We start from the raw sequence: 22,357 nt of genomic DNA on the forward strand, positions 1-22,357 counted from the left end.
AGATTTAAAAGAATGGATGAAAAGAGTAGACTCACCTCACTTAAGAGCAGTACACTTGTATGACAGTGTGTTGAGGACATTTTAATATAGTATTTTAATGGAACATGGTTTAAAATATATACAGTATGTATAATGATAAGGGTCTGTGCCAACTCATTGGTGTGTGGTCTTGTTGGAATGACCTCACAGCTTAATGTGAACGTCCTCAGTATAACCCTGACAGCATTCATGTGATCCACCTCAAACACAAGCACCTCACCTCTTCAGATGACGCATTAAAACCAGCAGAACAAAAGGGGGGTGATTACGTAAACACCTGAATGTAGTTTTGAACTCCACAAAAAAAAGGAGTGTTGCAATCACACTGACAGGGTGTGTGTGTGTGTGTGTGGGGGGGGGGGGTGCATTTGCTCAGCGGCGCTGATGTCACCGCCGTAAAACACACTTCCAAGATTTGAAGCTCTTAGAGAAGCTCTCTATGGAAATGTTTTTTTTCTCCTCTTTTGCAATGTTCCACAGGAGACGCACGTGCAGAAGTTAGAAAATATCTTGATTTATTTACAGTGACCAATCAGATCCCTTTATCTGTGTTTCTATTTTCAAGAAAACATCACAACAATCGATTGATAAGGCACTGCTGCATTGACAAGTGAGTCAAAATAATTAGAACAAACAACTGCATCCGTACAAAGATAATAACCAATTGGAAGTACTCACAATCTGTTTTATACAAATGTACAGTGGAACCTCCAAAGTTGACACCCCAAATGTCAAACAAAAGAGTTCAAGCGGTCATCTTGTGCAAAACTCATGGGACTCCAGTTCAACCTAAAAGGCCATTTCACATTGCACTTAGTTTTCTTGGAGTTCGCCACGAGGCAGAATGCGCAGACAACAGCACCCGGTGCAACCTTGCCCAAATTTGGAAGAGCTTATGTATCAGCCACCCAGGAAGTAACAGGGCAGCTTTCCCCACTGGCTGGTCGATTACTTTTAGTTAGCACTTTGAAATCACTCCGCCAGCCCCTCTAATCTCGGCTGCATCTTCTGAAAAATGTTCGGCGCATGCCAAGCTTGTGTGTCGCCGTGTGAAAAACTTGTGAGTTGAGTCACTTGTATCGCAAAGCACCACTGTATGTATTTTCTTGCCCCTGGTGGCCAAGTATGAAATTGGGATGTAAATACTGTTTAACGCTTTATATTCAATTTGATGATGTTACTACTGTATGCTTTTATATCGTACAATACTGTAGAGTGTGATCATAGAGGTCATTATAAACATATTTCATAATATAAAACAGATTTTTAGAGACAGGTACTTGAGTTTTTTTCACTATAAAATGATGGTTTTGAAATGAGAGCAAACATGAAGGTTCCACTGTACTCTGTGCTTAATACTTAATACTTAGTACTTATTGTACAGCGCAAAGGCACAATAGTGCCACGTTCATCTTGATTGTTCCTTGACAGCCGACACAGAAAATATGCGACAGCAACCAATCTGATTGTCTCGTCGTTTAGATGAAGCTGACAAGATGGCACCTTTCAGATTGCCTTGGTGGGAATGGGAACAGGTGAGTTATGTATTTGATCCCGTGACATCGCTGAACATCCTGGACATTCTCATGCTTTGCGTGTGTGCGTGAAAGCACGTAGATAAGCCGCACACAAACAAACACGTTGCGTGGCGTTCACAGTTACATTTGCCCTTTCAGGCGCAAGTCTGCCCAACATGCCAATCAGAACTCTCTCGGGTCAGAATCCGAACTGCACACTGTGGTTTTGCAAGCCGGAACCATGGGAGGGATGACTGTACACAGTCTAGACGAGGCGTGAACAGTCCTTCCCATTCCTCCACGTCTCTTTCTCAATTGCCACTTGTTGCAACCTCCTCGCCTGTCCGCTGTGGTCTCATTTCTAATACAAGTCCTTCATGATCTCTTGCAGCAGCGGGTGCAGCAACATATCCACCTCGGTCTTTTTGAGCAGCTGGATGAGGTGCACGTGATCGGTGACGATCTGTCGCAGGTCGGTCATCTTCTGGAGTAGTTTGGCAAACAGCTGCAGGGAGTCCGGGTGGCTGACTTTGAGCTGCAGTTCCAGCGAGTGCAGCACCGTCTCCTGGAGCTGCTCGATGGGCTTGACGTTCAACAGGCCCGGGCGGTCTGGGGGACAGTACAGCGAGACAGACCGACGGTCACGGGGGGGTTGGAAATCAGTACAGAAAGCAACGTTGCTTAGGTTCTACGTTGTCAGCTAAATATGTAATTCCTCCCTGGCCCCTAATGTACATAAAAATAGCACATACTGCCATAACATTGACATATGCAGTACATAAATTAACATGAACTACTCCCAGTGCTATCATCTTAGGGCGCGACCCAAAGTTAGTAGTTTGCAGGAGACCTGCGTTTAGCGCATTACAGGATAAACTTTACATGGCTTTTTCCTTGAAACATTAAATCCAACGTAAAATGGGAAGGAGGAGGAAAAAAATAGCAATTATATGACATAAACAGGCTTTGTTTAAAGCAGGAATAATCCAGTCTTTTTAAAAGAAGAGTCTTGGGTTGTTTACGAGACAATTTTATGTGACAAAGCGTGATGTTCACTTTTTTTTGACTGTCGATGATTTCAAGTCTTTTATTTATTTCTATTGTGTATGGTGGCGGTTATCATGAATAACTGGCGATAGGCACATTAATTGTCAAACATATGTCATGGAGCATGTGGTTCTTTTTTTTTGTCTATGTGTTTTTTGTTTTTTTAATATTATGCAAGGTGGCAGTTATCATGGATAACTAGCAAGAGGAACCGTACATTTTACTTGCCTGTGTGATGCACCGTGCAGTGCTTTTATGATTGTGGATTATTTTTCCATATTCCATATCATGCTCAGTGGTGGTTATCATAGACACGTAAATTGTCAGGCACGTACATGTCATTGAGGTTGCAATGGACTTTGTTTTTTTTGACTGTGTGGATTATTTTGAATCATTGAATATTTATATTATGTAAAATGCTGTTTATCATGAAAAAATGGAGCGAGGAGCAATCGTGTTCACTGTTAGACACGAACATGCGACTGAGTGTGTAGCGAACTGGTTTTTGACTCCTAAGATTATATCTACCGGTAGTTATTTTGCACAGCGGAGGTTATCGTGACTACCTTATGAGAGCGATCATTGCATCATTGATATGACCTGCATGCTGCAGATCCATCAGTGCCTGACCAAGTGAGATCACTTTTTATTTTCTCTATGTGGATTATTTCTGTTGTCTACAATGGAAGTTACCACGAAAAACTGAATAAAACTAACTGGAAAACATTGTTACATTTAAAGTGCAGTATTTATTTATTTTTGTAAACGGCATGCAAATGTCAATTATGATGAACAATTGGGGCACCGGACCATAAAAGTAACTAAGGATAACTGGTCTATATGAAAGAAATGACCAGATTATTTTTTGAATAATCCATTTATCTTCATGGCTGGCGCTAATCACAGCCATTTAAGTTAATAAGCAATTTAAATGTCGGATTTGCCTTCTTATCGAGTTCAAGGACTAACCTTTAACACAACGCTAATCAGCACCATTACACAAAATCATTTGGATTTGCCCTACAAATGTCCAAGCCAAAGAACTGTTCACCATAATTTATGATGTTTGTGCCCTGTTGAATCTCAGCTGTTTTAATTGCATTACTTTTCACGCCCCAAAAATAATACATACGCAATAATGCAGTGACTGGACATGTTGCCATCTGGCCACATATCTATCAACTAAACAAAATTTTACTACTATCAAAAATGTGACGAAAGAGTTCCACTGTTTGATGACTAGAATTGCTTATTCCTGACCCTTCTGTAAATATTTGAGACTACAGAGACTCTCATAAGGCCACACGCAACACGCAAAAGCATTTGATCAGGCCCAACATGCAATTTTACAACCTCAGGGGGAAAAAAAATGACAAAAAAGCCTCAAAATATCAAACCCCAAAATGCTTATACAACACTGAAAAAATGGCGTGTTGAATGTACTCAATTTTATTTACGAAATAAAATCATCTCGATCCAGATCCTTTTTTAGACTACCGGTATAAATCTACTTAAAAAATTATCGAAATCCAGATGACTCTATTGGGTGCAGTCACATGACCAAATAAAATTTTGTATATTCAACACACCGTTTTTAAGTGAATGTCATAAGAAACTTTAGACTCTTGAATCATTGCATCTTATTTTTTTTTCATGAATTCAACATGTAGGAGGACTTCCACTTGCACTTTTACATCCCGAGCGCTCTCACCTCCGCTGAGAATAATGACGGCCAGGAATAGCGCCATGTCGCTGTCGTCCAGCTCTAACGTGTTGAACTTGACGGAGAACTCAAACTTGGGCTCCAGCAGGTGGCAAAAGGGCTTCCGAAGACTCTTGAGGAACTCGCGCGTCATGAAGATTTGGCCATAAGAGATCAGGGTGCCATCTTTGTTCATAAGGGGCGCCATCATGATAATGAGAACCTCTATCACACCGTACTTGAGCAACGTCACCTGGGAGGAACAGAATAGAATAGAATCCAATAAGATGCTTGTGTTAGCCCCGCATTGGAGACATTCCAGCCGCAACGTTTTGTATGTCATAAAAATTTGTATCAATAGTCAAGATACAAGCAGTTGGCAATTAAATAAACACCAGCAGAAAAGTACCACATTGTATAGAGAGAACTGTGAACAGTAGCAAGAGTAGTCAGCAGCATTTTATATCGCAAAAATATTATGTATGCTGCTGGATACTCCTGCAGCTGAGGGGCCCAAATAGATATAAAAAGACACCAAATAAATACCAGAGGAAGGTTTGCATCTCACTTGATCATTGAGATCCAGGTCGACGAACCCCGGGATGCTTTTGGCAAACTCTGTCACTTCCCTCACAGCCTCAGCTGAGCGGGACTGGCAGCTGTGGAAGAAACGCAGCTCGACGGCGTTGGTCGTTCCGTGGTCTGTGACACTCGTCATTCCCAAAAAGCTGAACTCCGACCCCAGAAGAGCACCTGTGAATGATAACGACAGGTTTGGGTATAGGTTTCAAAGTAATTTTCAGGCATTCCCCAAAGGAATACCGTAGTATTGTTTTTCAATGCCATCTATATGCTTTCCTTTCAATGTTATTTGTTTTGTTGTATTTCCTTTTTGTCACTTTGCTATGATAGATGCAATCTTCAAAGTGGGGGTGCTGTGGCCGGTGTGTGGCAAGTCACCTCCATTTGTGGCGGAAGGGGCGGGCGTCTGCTGCTGGTGCTCTTGAATGGGCATTTGCCTGCAGTTGATAAACTGCTCTCCCTCCATTAGAGACTTCATGTCATGGATGACAAAAGGCTGCGAGACATGAGAGAGTAAAGATGAATGTTTGAGTGAGAAGCAGATTTACAGATGACCTGATGACATGAACACACAATTATATCCGGCTTGAGCGAATAACGGTCATCTCTACTGTTTATCGTATCTGTCACTTACACAAATGTGATTTTGCTTACGTTGCTTGAGATGAGCTGCAGATCGATGCATCAAAGTGGTAATTTAGCAGACTGCCTTTGTGTGACACTCACTACTCATTAACTACAACTTTAAGTGCGGCTACGGGATGCCACAGAATGGAGCAGACACTTCTCCTGCACCCAGTCTTTTGTTTTGATGTTGTGCTACCTGTGACGCGACTGAGCGGCTCCAAGTTAACAAGCGCTGACATTCAGCCAGTGTGGCCCAACCAAGAGCATTTGCTCATATAAGTAGCACAGAAACCTGAACGATGGCAGCGAGGAGGAGTACTCTGGTTTTATTTTCAGGGTGAAAACGATACAACTGGAATCTGTAAAACGGGGTTTAATATTGTGGATGCAGATCACATTTATCAAAACATTCATATGCTCTTCCAACTAAATTCAGACATTTTCTACTTACTTATGAACATTGTCCAAATCCTTTCCCGGTTTTGACCAAGTAATATTGCAACGATAAAGACACAAAAACAATTCAAAAGGTCATGAAAATAAATTCGAATATAGCTCATTTGTCTTATATAATGGTAATAATTGGGGATGGGTCTATACCACTTTTTCATATCCGATACGATACCAATATTTCAGCCTAGAGGATCGGCCGAGACCGATTCTATGCCAATCCGATTTTTTTTTGTCAGTCTAAAATTTGTTAATAATTTGTAGATGAAATTCAGAGACATTTTTTGTCAGAGCAAAAATGGCCCAAGTCATTTAAGTTGATTCAATTCGGAATACTACAGTTTTCGGGTTTGTTTCGATTAAAAATTTCTAAAATGTTGAGATAATCTGTCCAAGTGGTTTATCGTGTTCGGCCTGCGACTTCAGGGGTGCTTTGAGTTTGGCACTCTTGGTTGAACCGTGTTTTGTGGAATAAGCACAGCGAGACTCCCTGGCAACAAACATGATTCCGAGGCATTTGGCGGCTATCACTGTCATGAACAGTCATAACAAGCTAACCGACAAGCCTTGAACCTTGCCGACTTGGCAGAGACAAATTTTAGATAATCCTTCTGCTGTTCTTGGCTCTCTGCTACTAAGCCCCAAAATTAAATATTTCAATCAAAGTGACTATGTGTGAATTCACAATTGTCAGGACTACGACACAAAAGTCTGTATTAAGACACTCATCATGATGATGTGACACTAAACTTAGTGGCTACTTTCCTCTGAGAACATCCTATGTTGACCTTCTCAATGGCGAGGTTCTCTTGATTATTTATGAGGCATCGTCTTGGTCTCACAATATCAAGAAGAGGACTAAATACAAATCGTAACTGAGCCAGTAGTTGATTCATGGATTAAACACCTGTTTTTGAATTTTGCCATTCAGCTTGTTTTTGAGAACAGCAAGTTCTACAAAAGTGCTCAAACATTGAACAGCTGTAGATGTCGATGTAAAAGTTGAGAGAAGGTCAAATTAAGTTCACCAGGAAATACTTTAGGATCATCGAGAAATTTCACTTTTTACACTTTTTTTCCACTAACTTTTTGTGAGGACTTTGTTCAAATGTGACTTAAAACATTGGTTCAATGGACTCTGGAACTTGCCATTCCCAATGCAATTGATCTCAGTGGGATTATTTTTCAAGATCCTGTCATATCAGAAGTATTCAGATTGTTTGGGACTTTGAGGTTTTACTGTAAAAGAAAAGTAGCAAACACTGAGAGCGCTGCTTACCACATTGTCTCCGGTCTTGCCAGAGAGGATGGCCCTGGCCTTGGCTTTGGTAAGGGGGAAGTACTTGAGATAGGCTTCGTACAAATGTTTGGCCAAGGCCCTAAGATCAGCCGCCTCCGGGTGAATGTGCTCCATGTCTGACGAGAACTCCGCGAGCAGTTTCTCCTTCTCCGCCTGGGGCATCCGGCCAAAACGAATAGCTGTGAAATGATACCAGCAAAGAAAAAAAACAACAACAACAACAACACAGGAACATGTTAAAAGCCAGCCAGACAGATACAGATTACAACATTATACAGTTGAGTTGAGAATTTTAAATTGAATGAAAACCGCAAGCAACGATGAACACGCTCTCGCTGTGCCTTGTAGTAAATCCTTGAAATCATCCCAGAATTTAGGCAAAAAAGCTTCACAAATTAAGGTTGAATATGTTTGTAACTGGAAAATATGTGAGTAGTTTGTTTTCGAAGCACCACATGGAAAACTATTCCCAAAATGATGGACTTCGACCTATTTTACTGCATTGGTACATGATTCTTTACATACCGTTCAAGTTTCCTGTTGCTAACTGCAACTGGATTTTTTAAACAAGTTTAGAGAGTGCGAAATCCATGGCAACGGCAATGTACTGTATTTTGACCGAAAAATAACAAGCTCCCAGTAATGAATGACACAACCTATTTCTTGTCTTTCCCTGCCAATGTTTACACAATAAGGATTTTTCACATGCAGGCAAGAGAAATGTCGTAAGTGTCATTAATGAATGGTGATAAACTTCTGGCAGCAAACATAATGCAAATGTCATGTTACGAAACATATCTCAGTGTCAGATTGTTTTGCATTTTCTATGTACACAGAGATTACATGGTGGTGCATATATTTAGGACTGGAAGTGTGGCGTATTTTTCCACCAATGCAAGTTAAAATTCAATGTTATATGTTGGGTTCATCGAAGATGTGGAAATAAATTGTCCAACTTCTTTCACCCAAAAGACATACCCAAATGAGGTATAGAAAATTGATGGATTGAAATTAAAAGTCTGGTCTCAATGCATATTTAGTACGACAATGAAATGTCATTAAACCGATTCCGAGCAGTTTCATGTGACTGGGAGGTGAACGCTCACCGTAGTCATATAAATCAACGACCCCGCCCCCCCACTTTTTTGGGAGCGGATCAAGCACCTGGGCAATGAGCCCACAACAGTGACAAAGCAAATCAATGAAGGTTTATGCAACCTACATGTCAATTACTGACAATTACATCACATTAGAATAAATCAAAATAAAAATACACATATGCACACAGAGCAAGTAGCACATGGGGGTGTGATATTAGTGGTGATTGCATATCAGAAGTAAATTTTTAAAAAAATATGAGCAAATGCAGCTAATTGGATTTGTGACAACTAAATAAAAATACATAAATAAAGCTCAGTGGCTAACGAGCAAAACTGAAGCTATTCGGAGTTACAGATAATCCATCAGATTCCCAATCCCAGCTCTCTGAAATAGAGGGTAACCAAAATTGTGATTAATTTGAATCGGGGCTAAGTAGGCCTAGTTAACTGGAATACAGGTTACTTGACATTGTCCTACTCGTTGCAGTAACGGGGATCCTAGCTCACTGGAATAGAAACGACAGTTGTAGTTCACTTGAATGTATGATATGTAAGGTCTTAGCTAACTGTAAAAGAAGCTATTGTTGGAATAAAATTTAACTACTGTTGGTCTAACGAACTAAAATAGTAGCTAATGGCAGTTGTGGTCTAATCTTACTCTTCACTAAATTATGATCTAACTAACACGCATAAAAACTAATTAGAGTTGTTTTGAGCCTTGATCAGGCCTAATGTCCTAGCTATGTGGAAAAGAAGCTAATTAATAATATAATCAACTTGAATAAAAGCTATGTAATGCCATAGCTAAGTGGAAAAGAAGCTAACAAAAATATAATGAACTTGCATGAAAGCTAAGGAAGGTCTGGGTTAACTGGAATGGAAACTAAGTGGTGTATATTCGAGCTAAATAAAAGCTTAGTGAAGAAAAAAATTAACTTGAATATAAAATAACTGAAGTTATGCTTAACTTGAATCTACTTTTGAGAAGTTCCGAGGTGACGGAAATAGAAGCTAACTAGTGTTATAGTTGAGTTAAATCAAGCTAAGAAAGCAATAAAAGCTAACGTGAATAGAAGCTAATGAGTTGTTCAACTCAAATCTCAAGCGCCATTATTAGTGTCATCTTATCGTTATGTTTTAGTAACTCATGATGATTGTCGTCTTACCATTGTGTGACATGCCAACGTTCAGGCACTTCTGAAAGCGACAGTACTGACATTTGTTGCGGGACTTCTTGTGAATGCGACAGTGGAGGTCGCAGTGATCGTACACCAGCTTTAACCTGATGGTGCGCCTGAAGAAACCCTGCAAGAAACAAAGAATTACTGACTCCTAAATGTGTAAACAATAATGTCTATGAAGAGAGTAATTTACAGTTACTGCCCATTTCCTTCTGGTAAATTGAGGGAGATATTTACTTTTCACTACTATATTTTAGGAAATATGCCACCCATCATGATACTTTCTGGTGGTCCATATTGCAATCAAACGGCATCCTCATTCTTCCAGGCAGCAATAACATGCGTTATTTAAAGGCGGAGGAAGTAAAAGGGGGCCCGAAACCCCGCCTTATTAAAGAATGTTTTGTATTTTAAAACAATTAAAGTGTTTGCCTCCTTGGCTGACCTCCACATCTGTGCGAGTCCCCTCCTTCACCCCCCCCCCCCCCCCACCCCGAGACTTCAGAACAATGACTCTTCCTTAGACTATGCCTCGGAACGCAACAAACAATACTTGGATCCGATTATTTTATATTGAAACTATATAATACAAAACAGTCTGCTAGGTTAGCTGTACTGCGGTAAGAGCAACGGAAAAATATATGTCTCATGGATGAAAAAACACAGACGTACCCAGATCAATCACATTTATTTCATGTGTTTCATCTGACAATGACCACAAGGGCAGAGATACGTAACCCACACTTTCACAGTAAAGTGTGTCAGGTCATGAAATGACTAAGGCATAGATTCCCACATTTTCTCCACCACAGGATCTTGTTGAGATACACGGGGAGATGAAAGACGATACTGGATGACTTTGGGTGCTTGGCAAAATACACCCTTGATTGGTCGCCAGGCATTCACAGGCCCACCATGAAGACAGACAATCACTCACATTTACATTCACACCATCATTTAAATGGGAAGTGAACCCACAGTACCTGCACCAAATTTAGGCAAATATACCACAACACCATCGGCAATCTTAATTGAAATTAAATACAAAAATGTATATAATATAAATTTGAATTAATTAACAGATATTAATAAAAGCAATACTATTTGAGAGCTACTTTCTTTGAATATATAAATGGACAAAAATAAATATTAAATGAATATTCATTAAAAAAAAGAATAATTAAAAAAAACATCTGAAGTCAAAAACTTCAAATCTTGGGGAAAAAATACGGTTTTCGACTCTTTTCTTCATTCTGTCTGTCTCTCCTACCTTACATCCCTCACAGGCGTGGACGCCATAGTGAAAGCCGGAGGCTTTATCTCCACACACGCGACATTCGATGTTGAGCGCAGTTGTCGACGCATCGTCCTGGAGCTTGGAGAAGGCCGGACTGTCAGTGTGTTGCGGAGGCGATTCTGGCTCAAGTTTGATGGAATCTGTCGGCGAGAAATTTGGATGTTCCACTTCAACTTGGTCTCAAAAGAACGGCCAACCTAATACAGATTCAACATCCATTTTCTCCTGCTAATCCTGGTCAGGGTTACAAGCAGAGAGAAACCTACACTGGTGATGAGGGCATGTACAACATTTTTTGACAATTTGTTGAAAAAATGCCTCGCACATATAGAAATGATAGAGCGTAACGCAAATGACTCCACTGGTCTGTACAAATCAGAAATCAGTTAAAACTTACTGTGTAGGTCTGCATGAGTCCTGTAGCTGTGCATATTGGTGTAGTCCAGATTAGTGAGGTGTTCGTCACCCTGCGGCGGACTGGTGTCATAGGCCATGCCGACGGAGGACATGGAGGACATGATCGAAGGCGACAGGGAGGAGGACGAGGACGAGATGGAGGCGAAATCCAATGTGGTCAGGTGCTTCATCTCCAGCGAGTGAGAGCTGTCATCCAGCTCGGGCAGATCGGCGGCGCTCAGACTGAAACCCACCGGCCAGGCTAGGAGCTGCTGAGTGTCCACCATGTCTGCTGTGGAGAGAGAGAGAGAGAGAGAGAGAGAGAGAGAGAAACGGGATCGTTGACGTTTTCGCTGATACAACATTTCCGTGTTTACCGCATGTGTCCTTGCATCAAAGAAAAACAGCAAAAAAGAATGTAAAACACGGAAGAAAGAATGACCGTGGGGAGAGTGGGCGGCTGGTGGTGAGATAAGAAAATAAGGAGGAAGTATACTGGAAGATGTGGACCCGCTCACATGCATGTCATGCAAATGATTCATGTTTTATGTCACGGGAAAAAAAATAAAAGAACGTGCATACATACAATTACAGAGTACCGGTAATTAAAAGCCCCCTCCGTCCTCGGGTTCATCCCTGCACTCTACCCGTTATCTGTCCAACAGGGAGTTAGATTGGGACACAGTCGGAACAAGACGAACTCTGCTCATAACGTGCCTGTCTTTCTCCTGTTGATGTTTGGGTGGCTCGCTCAGAAATTGCCCAAGCAAAGAACACACAACCAGCAGCAGGCGTGCGTGCGTGTGTGCGTGTGTGCGTGTGTGTGCGTGTGTGTGCTTCCGTGCATGTGTGTGTAAGTTTGTATGTATGTGTGTCTGGTTTGTGACTGTGACCTGTGCAATAAGTCACTCATTTTGTCTATTTTTCTATCTGTTGTGAAAACGCCTGCCTGAAAAGAACAACACACAACTTAAATAAAGGCAGTGGCCACTGGGAGAAAAACTGTTTTTTTTCCCATAAAGATTTGGAGTTTACTTTAGAAGAAATGTTGGATACTTTGTGAACGGTGGGGCAGCCACCCATTAGGCTCAGAGCTAAAATTTACTGTAACAAAAAAAGTAAGGCCATTAAAGCTGCTGAAAAATACTTTAACAGTTTAACAGAGAGGCAGACAATCTGGCTTGTGCAATTCCACCTAGGTCTTAGGAAGACAAATTCTGTAAAAGGCTAACTTGGTCATCTCCGCAATCCTCACTCCATTCAATTTTGCCGAGTCTGTTTCATGTTTTTAAAGGAAGCAGTTGGTTAAATCTTTTACCAAAATATCGTCAAAATTTACAATTAAACACCGTGTTAGGTAGAACAGAAAAATTGAAAAGCGACTTTACAATAAATGCTAACGGAAACTAGACAAATCAAGTACTGTATACAAAAATTACCTGTTACAAAAAAATTTTTTTCAAACCTCTCCGAAAGGTAAATACAATTCCTAAATAGAAATGTCATGAAACGCTAAGTTGACCATCTTAAACCTCACTCCATTCAATTTCAACAATATTTGTGGTATACAATCGATATCTTAATCCAATGTTTACCCCAAATTTACAATTGAATGCTGGACCAAATTGTTAGGTGGAACCTAAAAATGGAATAGGAAGGTAGCCACACAGAGGCGCAGAACTAAATATCTACAAATTGATATATACAAACTAACTGTAGCACTAAAACCACAAATTTAGAAATAAAGTGTGTTATGTTGCCGCACTTAAATCTGTACCTAAAAAAATCTAATTAAATGCCCAAACACATCATTGAGCACATTCAAATGCACAAGCAAACACACAATAAACTTCAGACAACTTCTTTTTAAGAAATGTAAACCATGTTGAAAATGTCCTCCAAACGTATGTACAGTTCATGGATGTGATAAACTTCCCAAGCTCTGGAAGCCTCATTCCATTCAGCACCAACTCAGTCAAGTGTAGTTTTATGCTATGTCCAGAGAAGTGTGTCCACATTGGGTTCTATTTCTTTCTGAAATTTTGCAACAATTCTTACTAGGAGGAACATTTTAAAAATTCAACATTTCATCAACAATTGACGATAAGTGTCTGTACAAATGACTTCCTTCATTCCAGTATACAAGGAAAAACGCATTGTCAGTCCACGGTGGCTTTTTCTTGTGTTTTGCACAACTCTGAGAATGTCAAATACTGTAGTGAAAGGTTATAAATAATCAATAAGTGCTGAGTACCTACAGTCTGAAAATAAACTTCCGATAAACAAATGCTTGAATGGCCCCTAAAAAACAATGAATGAGGTGAATTATGCGACAACTAAAATAAGACAACAGAGGTAGTAGTGCTATAAAAATGGATCCCACAGCGGAGGGCTGGAAAAAAAAACATCATCCTTTGTCAATTACCTTATTGTTTCCTTTTTACTGCTTTGGAATGCAGCAACAAGGTTGGGTCTACTTAGAATTCACATCACTGTGCCATTGTTGCAGCTTGGTGTTTGTGTGGAACTTGTGGCTTCCACCACTTCAGAGGCTACTTCTGGGACAAAATGCCAACTATTTTTAGCTAAACAAACCTAGATATTTTTTCCATTTTTGAGCTGTCACCCAGATCCGGATTGAAAATAGACACGTCCGAAGGTTGCAAATGCGGCATGGTTGGAGAGGGGGTGGGTGTGGTGGTGGTGGTGGTGGAGGGGGGGGGGGGGGAGCCCAGAGATGAGGAAGAAGTCAAAAGAATCACAGTGCAGCCTGAGAACCTCATTAATAACGTCGCAATCAAAACACCAACCTTTCTGTTTACGAGTCTGTGACAGCATGAAGAAGCGAATGAATGAAACGTGCACGCGTCGGCGAGCTATGTGAGCAAACATGCTGTCAAGACAGTATAAAAGATGAAACGTGATTTGTGTGTGTGTGTGTGTGTGTGTGTGGTGTGCGTGTGTGTGTGTGTGTGCGCGCGTGTGTTTGTCGGAGCATGGGCGTGACTCCAAAGTTTGAGTGTGTTGCGCCATGTCTTGGCTTGCCACATGTCAGAACGAGTGCACCAGGCAGCATGTAGGAGGACTTTGTCTCAGTCATTACATCACATCACAAAATGGCCAACAGTCAATTCAACTGCCACAACTTCGGTGATACCTTGACTTACAAGTTTAAATCCTTCCAGTTTCCCCCCACTGGAATAAACGGGTATGCAACTATTCTGTTACAGCCCCTGAGAAAAAATAAAAAACACCACCATTTTCTTGTTGTGTTTTTAATAAAGAAATATATTCTTGTAAAAACATAATATGAGAGAATTTAAAGAAACATACGGGTCTTATATTGTGTCATTAATTACTGTAAATACTGAAGTATTGCTGTGTCCTTAAGGGGTGTGGCCTAGTGAGTTGGGTTGAACAATTAATCAAGTCAAGTCAAGTACAACTTTATTGTCAAATGCGCTGTATTTGCAACATACAGCACAGATGAAATATTTTCCCTCTCAACCAGACAACAAGAGGAGCCACTGCGGGTGCCCGTGCCGCCATAATTGAATTCCAATTGGCCTTGCAGTATAGTATAGTATAGTATAGTATAGTATAGTATAGTATAGTATAGTATGGTATGGCCTAACAGTGCAGCGGTTGAGTTTGGATGTTCTCCCCGTGCCTGTGTGGGTTTTCTCCGGGTACTCTGGTTTACTCCCACATTCCAAAAAAGGCATGGCGGGCTAATGGAACACTCTAAATTGTCCCTAGGTGTGATTGTGATGCCCAGGTGTGCCCTGCGATTGGCTGGCAATCAGTTCCGGGTGTACCCCACCTACTGCCCAAAGACAGCTAGGAGAGGCATGCCCGCTATTCGGATAATGGATGGTTGGATGGCTGAATAAAATACAAACTAGGGTTACTCCACCAGCGTATAAAAGGACATTTCGTCAAAAACAGAGGTCCCCATTAATTCTATTGCCAATTGTTTGTTTTTTAGCCGAGTGTAGCAAAGACTATGTTTCTATATATTCTCAGTCACCCAATTCGTGGTAATTAGCAAAAAACAACTGAAGACATCTTGGTTGTTGAAGAAGTTTCGCCTTTAATCCAGACAGCTTCGCAAAAATGACTTGGCCGATTTTTAGGAAATTTTACAACGGAAAAGATCATTAGATTTTGATATGGAGATGGATCCATCAATAAGTTAATAAAAAAATGACAGCGAGCTGCTCGGGTTTCTCTGATTTCGTAGCTCAAAATCGATCCTGATTTTGAAAAATAAACCCGTCACTAAAAGCATAACTGATCTTTTAAGATGGCAGGCGCAAAAACAACAACACCTTGGTGTTATGTTTGTCAACTCTTTGTTTGTCAGGATTTCACAAAAGTAAAGCAAACCCACAGATCTAGAAAAAAGATTAGAGACAGAACAGGTCTGATTTTTGACGTTGATAAATTCCCTCTGTGTGTGAGTGTAGGTGTGGACAATCGCTACTGTCGATGTTGTAAGCCATGCATTAAGAAAGGGCATAAATGCCTCCCACACATACTCTCCATTCAACAATGGAAGGGACAATATAAACACGCATGAGAGAAGTCAACACTGAAGCCTGATGTATGTATATTATGCAAGAGAGACAAAAAAAGAAGAAGAACCGGTCTTGTAGCATTCAACGCTGCCTTTATTGCCTCACCTATCAAAAACAATGCTTAGATCTATTAAGTGGAGAGGTGCACAACAGACAATCAAATGAATTCCTTTGCTCTACTAAGCCCTATTACATGTAATAGTGTTAAATTGCAGAACATCGCAAAAGTATTCATCAGGAAACAGTTAGCTGTTGTTTACAATGCAATATATATATAAACTTGGGGGCATGCTAGATGACTGTTTAGCACGTCCATCTCACAGCGTAGAGGTCATGGATTTAATTCCAGGCCCTAGCCTTCCAGTGCGGAATGTACACGTTCTCCCCGTGCCTATATGGATTTTCTCTTGGTACTCCGGTTTCCTATCACATTCTAAAAACATGCACGGTAGGATAACTGAACACTCTAAATTGACCCTCAGTGCGACTGTGAGTGGTCATGGTTGTTGTGTGCCCTGCGACTGGCTGGCAACCGGTTCAGGGTGTACCCCGCATACGAAGACAGCTGGGAAAGGCTCCAGCACACCCGTGAGCCTCGTGAGGATAAAGCCGATCGGAAAATGGATGGATGGATGAAAATGCAAGTTTAGGAGTGGCCAAGTCAAAGTCTGGACATAAGTCGATTTGAGATACTGTGGTATGACATTAAATCAGCAGTTCATGCTCAAACATCCTCTAATATGACAGTATTGCAAATGCTTGATTACTTTTTCACATAGGGGCAGTTTAGATTTTTCCCTTAATAAATAAAATCATGATTTAGAAACTGAATTTCATGCTTACTCGTTCTGTTTGTGAAAAAAAATGGTTTGATGATCTGAAACATTACATATAATAAATATGCCAACTTTTTTTTTTACAAAGGGTGCAAATATTAGAATTCCAATGAATGTGGTGTGCGTGTGAGGGGAAAGTGGAGCAATATTTGCCACTTCCTAAAAAAATGTTATTTACCACCGCTTGTGGTTGACAGTGACAGTGACTAAAGGCGCGTCTGCGTGTCCTGTCTGCGTCAGTCGTCGCCTTTGAAATGACTCAGCATTCTAATTTTTGCATGGTCAGTACAACATGACACAACTGTCCAATGTTGCAAAAAAAAAAACCTGATACATTGAACTGTGCTCGCCAGCCGCTTCATTAGGTACACCTGCACCAGATGCAATTCAAGTACTAGAATTTAGTACTTGAATTGGGTTGACTTGGATTTAGTAACTAAATCCAAGTCAACCCGGTTGGCCTTCTGAAGTAGAATCAAAGTCATAACAGACGTTGGCGTTGACGCTGTCTTGACCCTAATTGTCAGATTGCAAGAAAAATATGAAAAAGTGTACGCAGGTTTCTAAGTAAAGAAACCTCTTGCACAAAATTCACTGGGATCCAGCTTTTGTGTGACCCTGAAACATACAAGCAAGTCCAACCAAATTTCATATTCCCGAAGGAAATTGTCATGGGGGAATTGTAAGAAATCAAAGGAGTCAGTAACGCCAAAGGCATGTCTTTCAGATGATGTCGGCCCTCTTCAGAGGTCAGATCTTCTATCTTTCATTCCACCTTTCCTTAACTTCCATGGAAAACGTCATCGGGTCAAGATGAAATGCAAACCCGGGAAAAACACAGCACTGTTTAAAACGATTGCGACTGCGTCGATGTCGAACTGAAGTCATCACGAGACGGCGAGCATTGCTGACAGCAGTTCTTGGAGTAAGCTATTGTTTTTCGAAGATGGACTGTAAAAAGGGGTTCTGTGATCGATGCGTGTGATCAGCTTGTCGCCACGAGTGACGATTTAAAAAGCTAAACTGACACTAAGAAAATGACTGTTACAAAGTCTACCATTAGGACTGAACAAGTTACTGTTCTGAGGCCTACAGGTAACGATTTGTTGCTTCTTCAGGAAGTTTTGTTTTCTATTTTTTTTTTCCTGAACTCTCAAATGTCTTCGCGTAGAATCTGTAAACTTTGTCAATGGCCACATCCTAGAAACTTAACATTTAGAGACTTACAGAGGATTCTGGAAAAAAAAGTAGTGCTTCAGCTTGGGTTTTAATGCATCTGCACATTAGTTGGAGTGAAAGTTATTTATTGGGACTTTTATGGCAAAGCATTTAGGGGCTGGGGGTACGGGGGTCTTCGAATGATAATGAAACAATTATCAAGAGGATCCTCGAAATGGCTGTTGTTGCTTTTACGCAGCTATACCTGACAGCCCCCCCCCCCGACCCCCAATCCACTCTTGCACGATCAAACATCAGTACGACAGGAAAAAAAATAAGCCAGCGAGAGGTCTGGCCTGTCTGGCACCCACTTGCTGTGTTGGTACTGAATTGACTGTTACAGGCTTCAAAAGCTTGGCAAGACGCGTGGTTTGGAAACCACCACCGACATCACCTCTGAGTAAAACTGTGCCGCGACCGTCTAATCTCTTTATGATTCTGATTGCCGTTATGTTCCGAAAAGAACAGAAAGGGGTGCGCGACGGGGTCAATTGGAGGTCGGGATGAGGGGGAGGACACACTGCTTCGAAAGTACGCAGAAAAGGAGACTGTAACATTGGAATCATGTGAATTCAGAACTTTCACAGCCCACAACGAATTGGAAAATGATAAGAGTAGAGCTCTAATTAATAGAGGGACTAATTGAACCATTGATACATCAGGTTTTCATAATAATAATAATGTTATACTATGTAATATAGTAATATATTTAGTACCATTTATGAATTAAGGGTTAGGTTCAACAACAGGTGGATTTTTTTTCCTCTGAAATGTCATCATAGCTATAAATTACACCGCACGCTAATTTCTGCATTGTGCAATGTTTGATAGGTCGTTTTGAGTGAGGGGTGAGGTACCCCCCCGTACTGGTCACCTGTCAATCACAGGGCACGTATCGGCAAACAACCACTCACACTAATGTCCGCACTTGAGGCTAACTTGTTCACCACTGTGCTTAATTATTCATTTGTACTGTTTGTTTCGCGGGTCAGCTTGGCATGCTGCATGTTTAATCATCAACATCAAATATAATTAAAACGATATGTCACTCTAAAAAAGATGAATACGCTGGATAAAAAGTATTACAACAGGACAACAACAGTTCAACCAACAAATTAAACACTTGCATACATTTGGTACATTCATGAGAAGAAAAAAAAATTGCAAGGTGATCTGCAGGTCATGTCAACAAATAAGGTGAAAAAGGAAACCATAAAATCATAACACGGCAGTCGGAGCCACTTGATTTAGGGATTAACTGTCATAACCGTAGGCTGCTCGTGACGCTAAATTGACATAAATGACACACAAGCACACTCGATGTTCCACTCACCCTGTTTGTCCTTATCAATTCAGAGAGTGTTAACTATGAGCTCACTGGCCAACAACTAACAGTGAAGAGGTTCGCCAGTGTGTGTGTGTACAGTGGTCATGCTTTTCCTCAGGAAGTGATGACCAATAGAAAGGGAACTACAGGCACAAACACACACATTTTCTCTCTCTGACACAGTCTGAGCTAAGCAGAAGTTCAGACAGCTCAGCATCATGTGCCCGGGCCATGACTTTATGATTACCCGTCTATACTATAAGCAGTGTGCATGTTAACCGCATGGCTTTGTATACAATGTACCGGTAATTTCATGTACACGCACAAGTGTTGAAAAAATGAGGACTTGTCTCATAAAATGAAAATGTTAAAAGGGCATGTGTGTGCGCCTGTCTTGTGTGTGTGTGTGTGTGTGGTGGTGGGGGGGGGGTGTCAGACATGAGATGCAGATGACTTCCTGTCGCTTCGGTCTGACAGGCGACCTGACGCTGCCACTTGCACTTCTCTCCTGCCACGCAGTCACTCGGTGTCAGTATGACAGGAGCGATGCCTCAATATGACACCGGATAGTGAATGAGTTCTTTAGAATTAATTTCTAAAATGGATGAGTGATAAGGCCTTAATAAAATCTGAATTTTTTTAAACTTATTTTTTTACTTTACTTAATTGACAAATTTATTCTTCAGAACCAATTTTGATTTTATGTTCCTTCTGGGATTTGCTCAGTTTCTCCTGAAACCAAAGATGATTTGGACCTTTCGAAGGAACACGTGGAAAAAATATTTATTACAAAAAAAAATTAAAAATCTTGGCAGATAATGCGAAAATAAGTGTTTCATCTGCGTCAAACCGCAGGGTCAATATGTTGAAGAGGAACACAACACGAGAGGTGCAACAATTAATTAACAACTAACTGATTGTCACATAAATCAAGACGTCTTTTTGACACGCAGTTAATCATGAAGAGACCTAGTTTCATTTTAAATTGTCCAAATCCTCGGAATTTCAGCCTCTCGTCAGTAAATATTCTCAGATTTCTGTTTTCCAATAAAGCAAGCTGATTATCTTCGTGTTGAATCAAAATAAAAAGTTGCTATTGCAATGAGCAATATTGTTTTTCGATTTCCTGACACGGGACTGGCCAAACCAATTAATCATAATTTGTTTGTGTACTTCTGCAATGTCAATTCAAAATACAGTAATGTCCTGTCTTTGAATGAAGGAATGGAAATCAAAACAGGATTTAAAAAAAAATCTGATTTGTCAAACCCCCCCCCCCAAAATCAACAAAAGAATACAGATGTTTTGGTTGTTAAAATAATCATAATTTGCAGTCCTACTCTTGTCTGAAACTTCTTTATGATTCTCAAATTATTTAAGTTGTCACTAGCTGTTGTTTTCTTTGGTCTACCCAACCCAATTGACATTAGTTACTTAGTACACCGATGGTTTATTTCTTCTTCAGCACATTGTAAATGGTTGTACGTGCAATAGCTAATGTTTATGCAATGTCTCCAATTTCTTCTCTATTTTTACAATTACTTCTTTAGGATAGACGACACTTAGGTTTTCTTGCTTCCCCCTGTCTAGTTCAAATCATCCAAAAGTGAAATTGAGCTTGGACATTAAAGCATTTTGAATCATAACTTTTGGAGAAATGTCAAACGTCCCAATACTGTTGCTCATCTGACAATCTGTGTTGCATTACAAATACCAACTAATCGGGATGTAAATGTACATTTATCAAATGATGTCAAACATGGTGATCGACTGGTTAGCACGTCGGCCTCACAGTGCAAAGCTGCAGGGTTCGATTCCGGCTACGGCCTTCCAATGCGGAGTTTACATGTTCCCCGTGCCTGCATGGCTTTTCTCCAGGTACTCGTTTCCTCCCACATTCCAAAAACAGGCATGGCAGGCTAACGGAACACTCTAAGTTGTCCCTAGGTGTGATTGTGAGAGTGTATGTTTGTTATTTGATTATGTGTGCCCTGCGATTGACTGGCAACCAGTTCAGGGTGTACCCCCGAAGACAGCTGGGATAGGCTCGAGCATGCCCGCGAGTGAGTGTAGATTTGAAAATGAATGTATGGATGGATGTCAAACATTTTCGAACTGAAAAAAAAATGCTGACTAGAAGTAACCCAATTTTATTTTGGCAAGTGGTTGCACACAAGACAATCATCTGGATTTAGATATAATTTTAATTTGATGGAGAGTCTACTGGTAATTGGATCCAGATCATTTTAGTTTGTGCAACACACCATTATTTTCAGTGTAGTCTGCAGCAAAACAAAAGGCCTCACTGTTCAAATACTTATACATATCTTGTTTTATCTTAATACTTCCTTAAAAATGAGCATTGATTGGCTTTGTAAAGACAGAGAAACTCTTGTATTGGATCCCCTTACATTAGGACAAAACTAAAAAGACACTGTTTTGTGTGTCAAATTATACTATATAATATTGTCAATTTCAACATAAAAACCCACTTCTACATTGAGTGTACTTTGCAGGAATGAGAGAAAAGGATGAAAGCGGTCATGAAGAAGCGAACTTTTTGAGGAAACAAAAAGAAGAGGCAGACTGACCGTCCGTCTCAATGGACCGCCACTGTCAATTATTCACTTGCACTGTTTTATTTTGACGCAGAGGGCAAAGTTGAACGTGTGAGTTTAACAGCTCGAAACACCAACAACATGGGAGTTACAGTTTGGAAGAGAACCTGGAGTAATTTTTTGTTTTATCGCTTCAATCTATTGTCTCGAAGACCAAAAAAAAAGAATCTCTACCTACTATCATGGGAAAAGTTGCGCTTGCCAGGTTCAAATACACACAGACACACTCACACACACCCACGCACGCACGTGGCTTGACAGTGAGGTGTGTCCTCAGGACGGCTGGGTAACTGAAGTTCACCTCTTTCATGCAAACAAAGACATAAGAGGATACATAAGGACATTAGTGCATGCTTGGACATGTGTGTAAGTGCAGCCAATACTGTACATGTCTTTTTTTTTAACTATGTAGATGATAAATAACCCCACAGCCTGAAAAAAAAAAATCCCGCTCAGCACAGCACTTATTTCCAGTAAACTCCAATATAAGCTTCAGCTTTACAGATGCCATGTCTGCTCCAGCCCAGCACATGTTGCTGT

General features: G+C 40.6%; 1 protein-coding gene across 1 annotated transcript in view; it reads right to left on the reverse strand.

Annotated features, from left to right (window-relative positions):
• Positions 1-537: 537 nt before the first annotated feature.
• Positions 538-22,357, reverse strand: part of pparg (peroxisome proliferator-activated receptor gamma) — a 34,378-nt gene continuing 12,558 nt past the window's right edge. The window contains exons 2-9 of the mRNA XM_086118916.1: positions 11,240-11,530; positions 10,816-10,982; positions 9,531-9,669; positions 7,244-7,443; positions 5,266-5,383; positions 4,874-5,058; positions 4,315-4,558; positions 538-2,165 (exon numbers count right to left, since the gene is read on the reverse strand). Coding sequence (XP_085975042.1) covers positions 1,918-2,165; positions 4,315-4,558; positions 4,874-5,058; positions 5,266-5,383; positions 7,244-7,443; positions 9,531-9,669; positions 10,816-10,982; positions 11,240-11,525 — 1,587 coding nt within the window. The 5' untranslated portion in view covers positions 11,526-11,530 and the 3' untranslated portion in view covers positions 538-1,917. The remainder of the gene's footprint in view (positions 2,166-4,314; positions 4,559-4,873; positions 5,059-5,265; positions 5,384-7,243; positions 7,444-9,530; positions 9,670-10,815; positions 10,983-11,239; positions 11,531-22,357) is intronic.

Source organism: Hippocampus guttulatus, chromosome 8, assembly GCF_054856545.1.
Source record: "Hippocampus guttulatus isolate MCC_2025c chromosome 8, RoL_Hgut_1.0, whole genome shotgun sequence".
NCBI classification, from domain to species: domain Eukaryota; kingdom Metazoa; phylum Chordata; class Actinopteri; order Syngnathiformes; family Syngnathidae; genus Hippocampus; species Hippocampus guttulatus.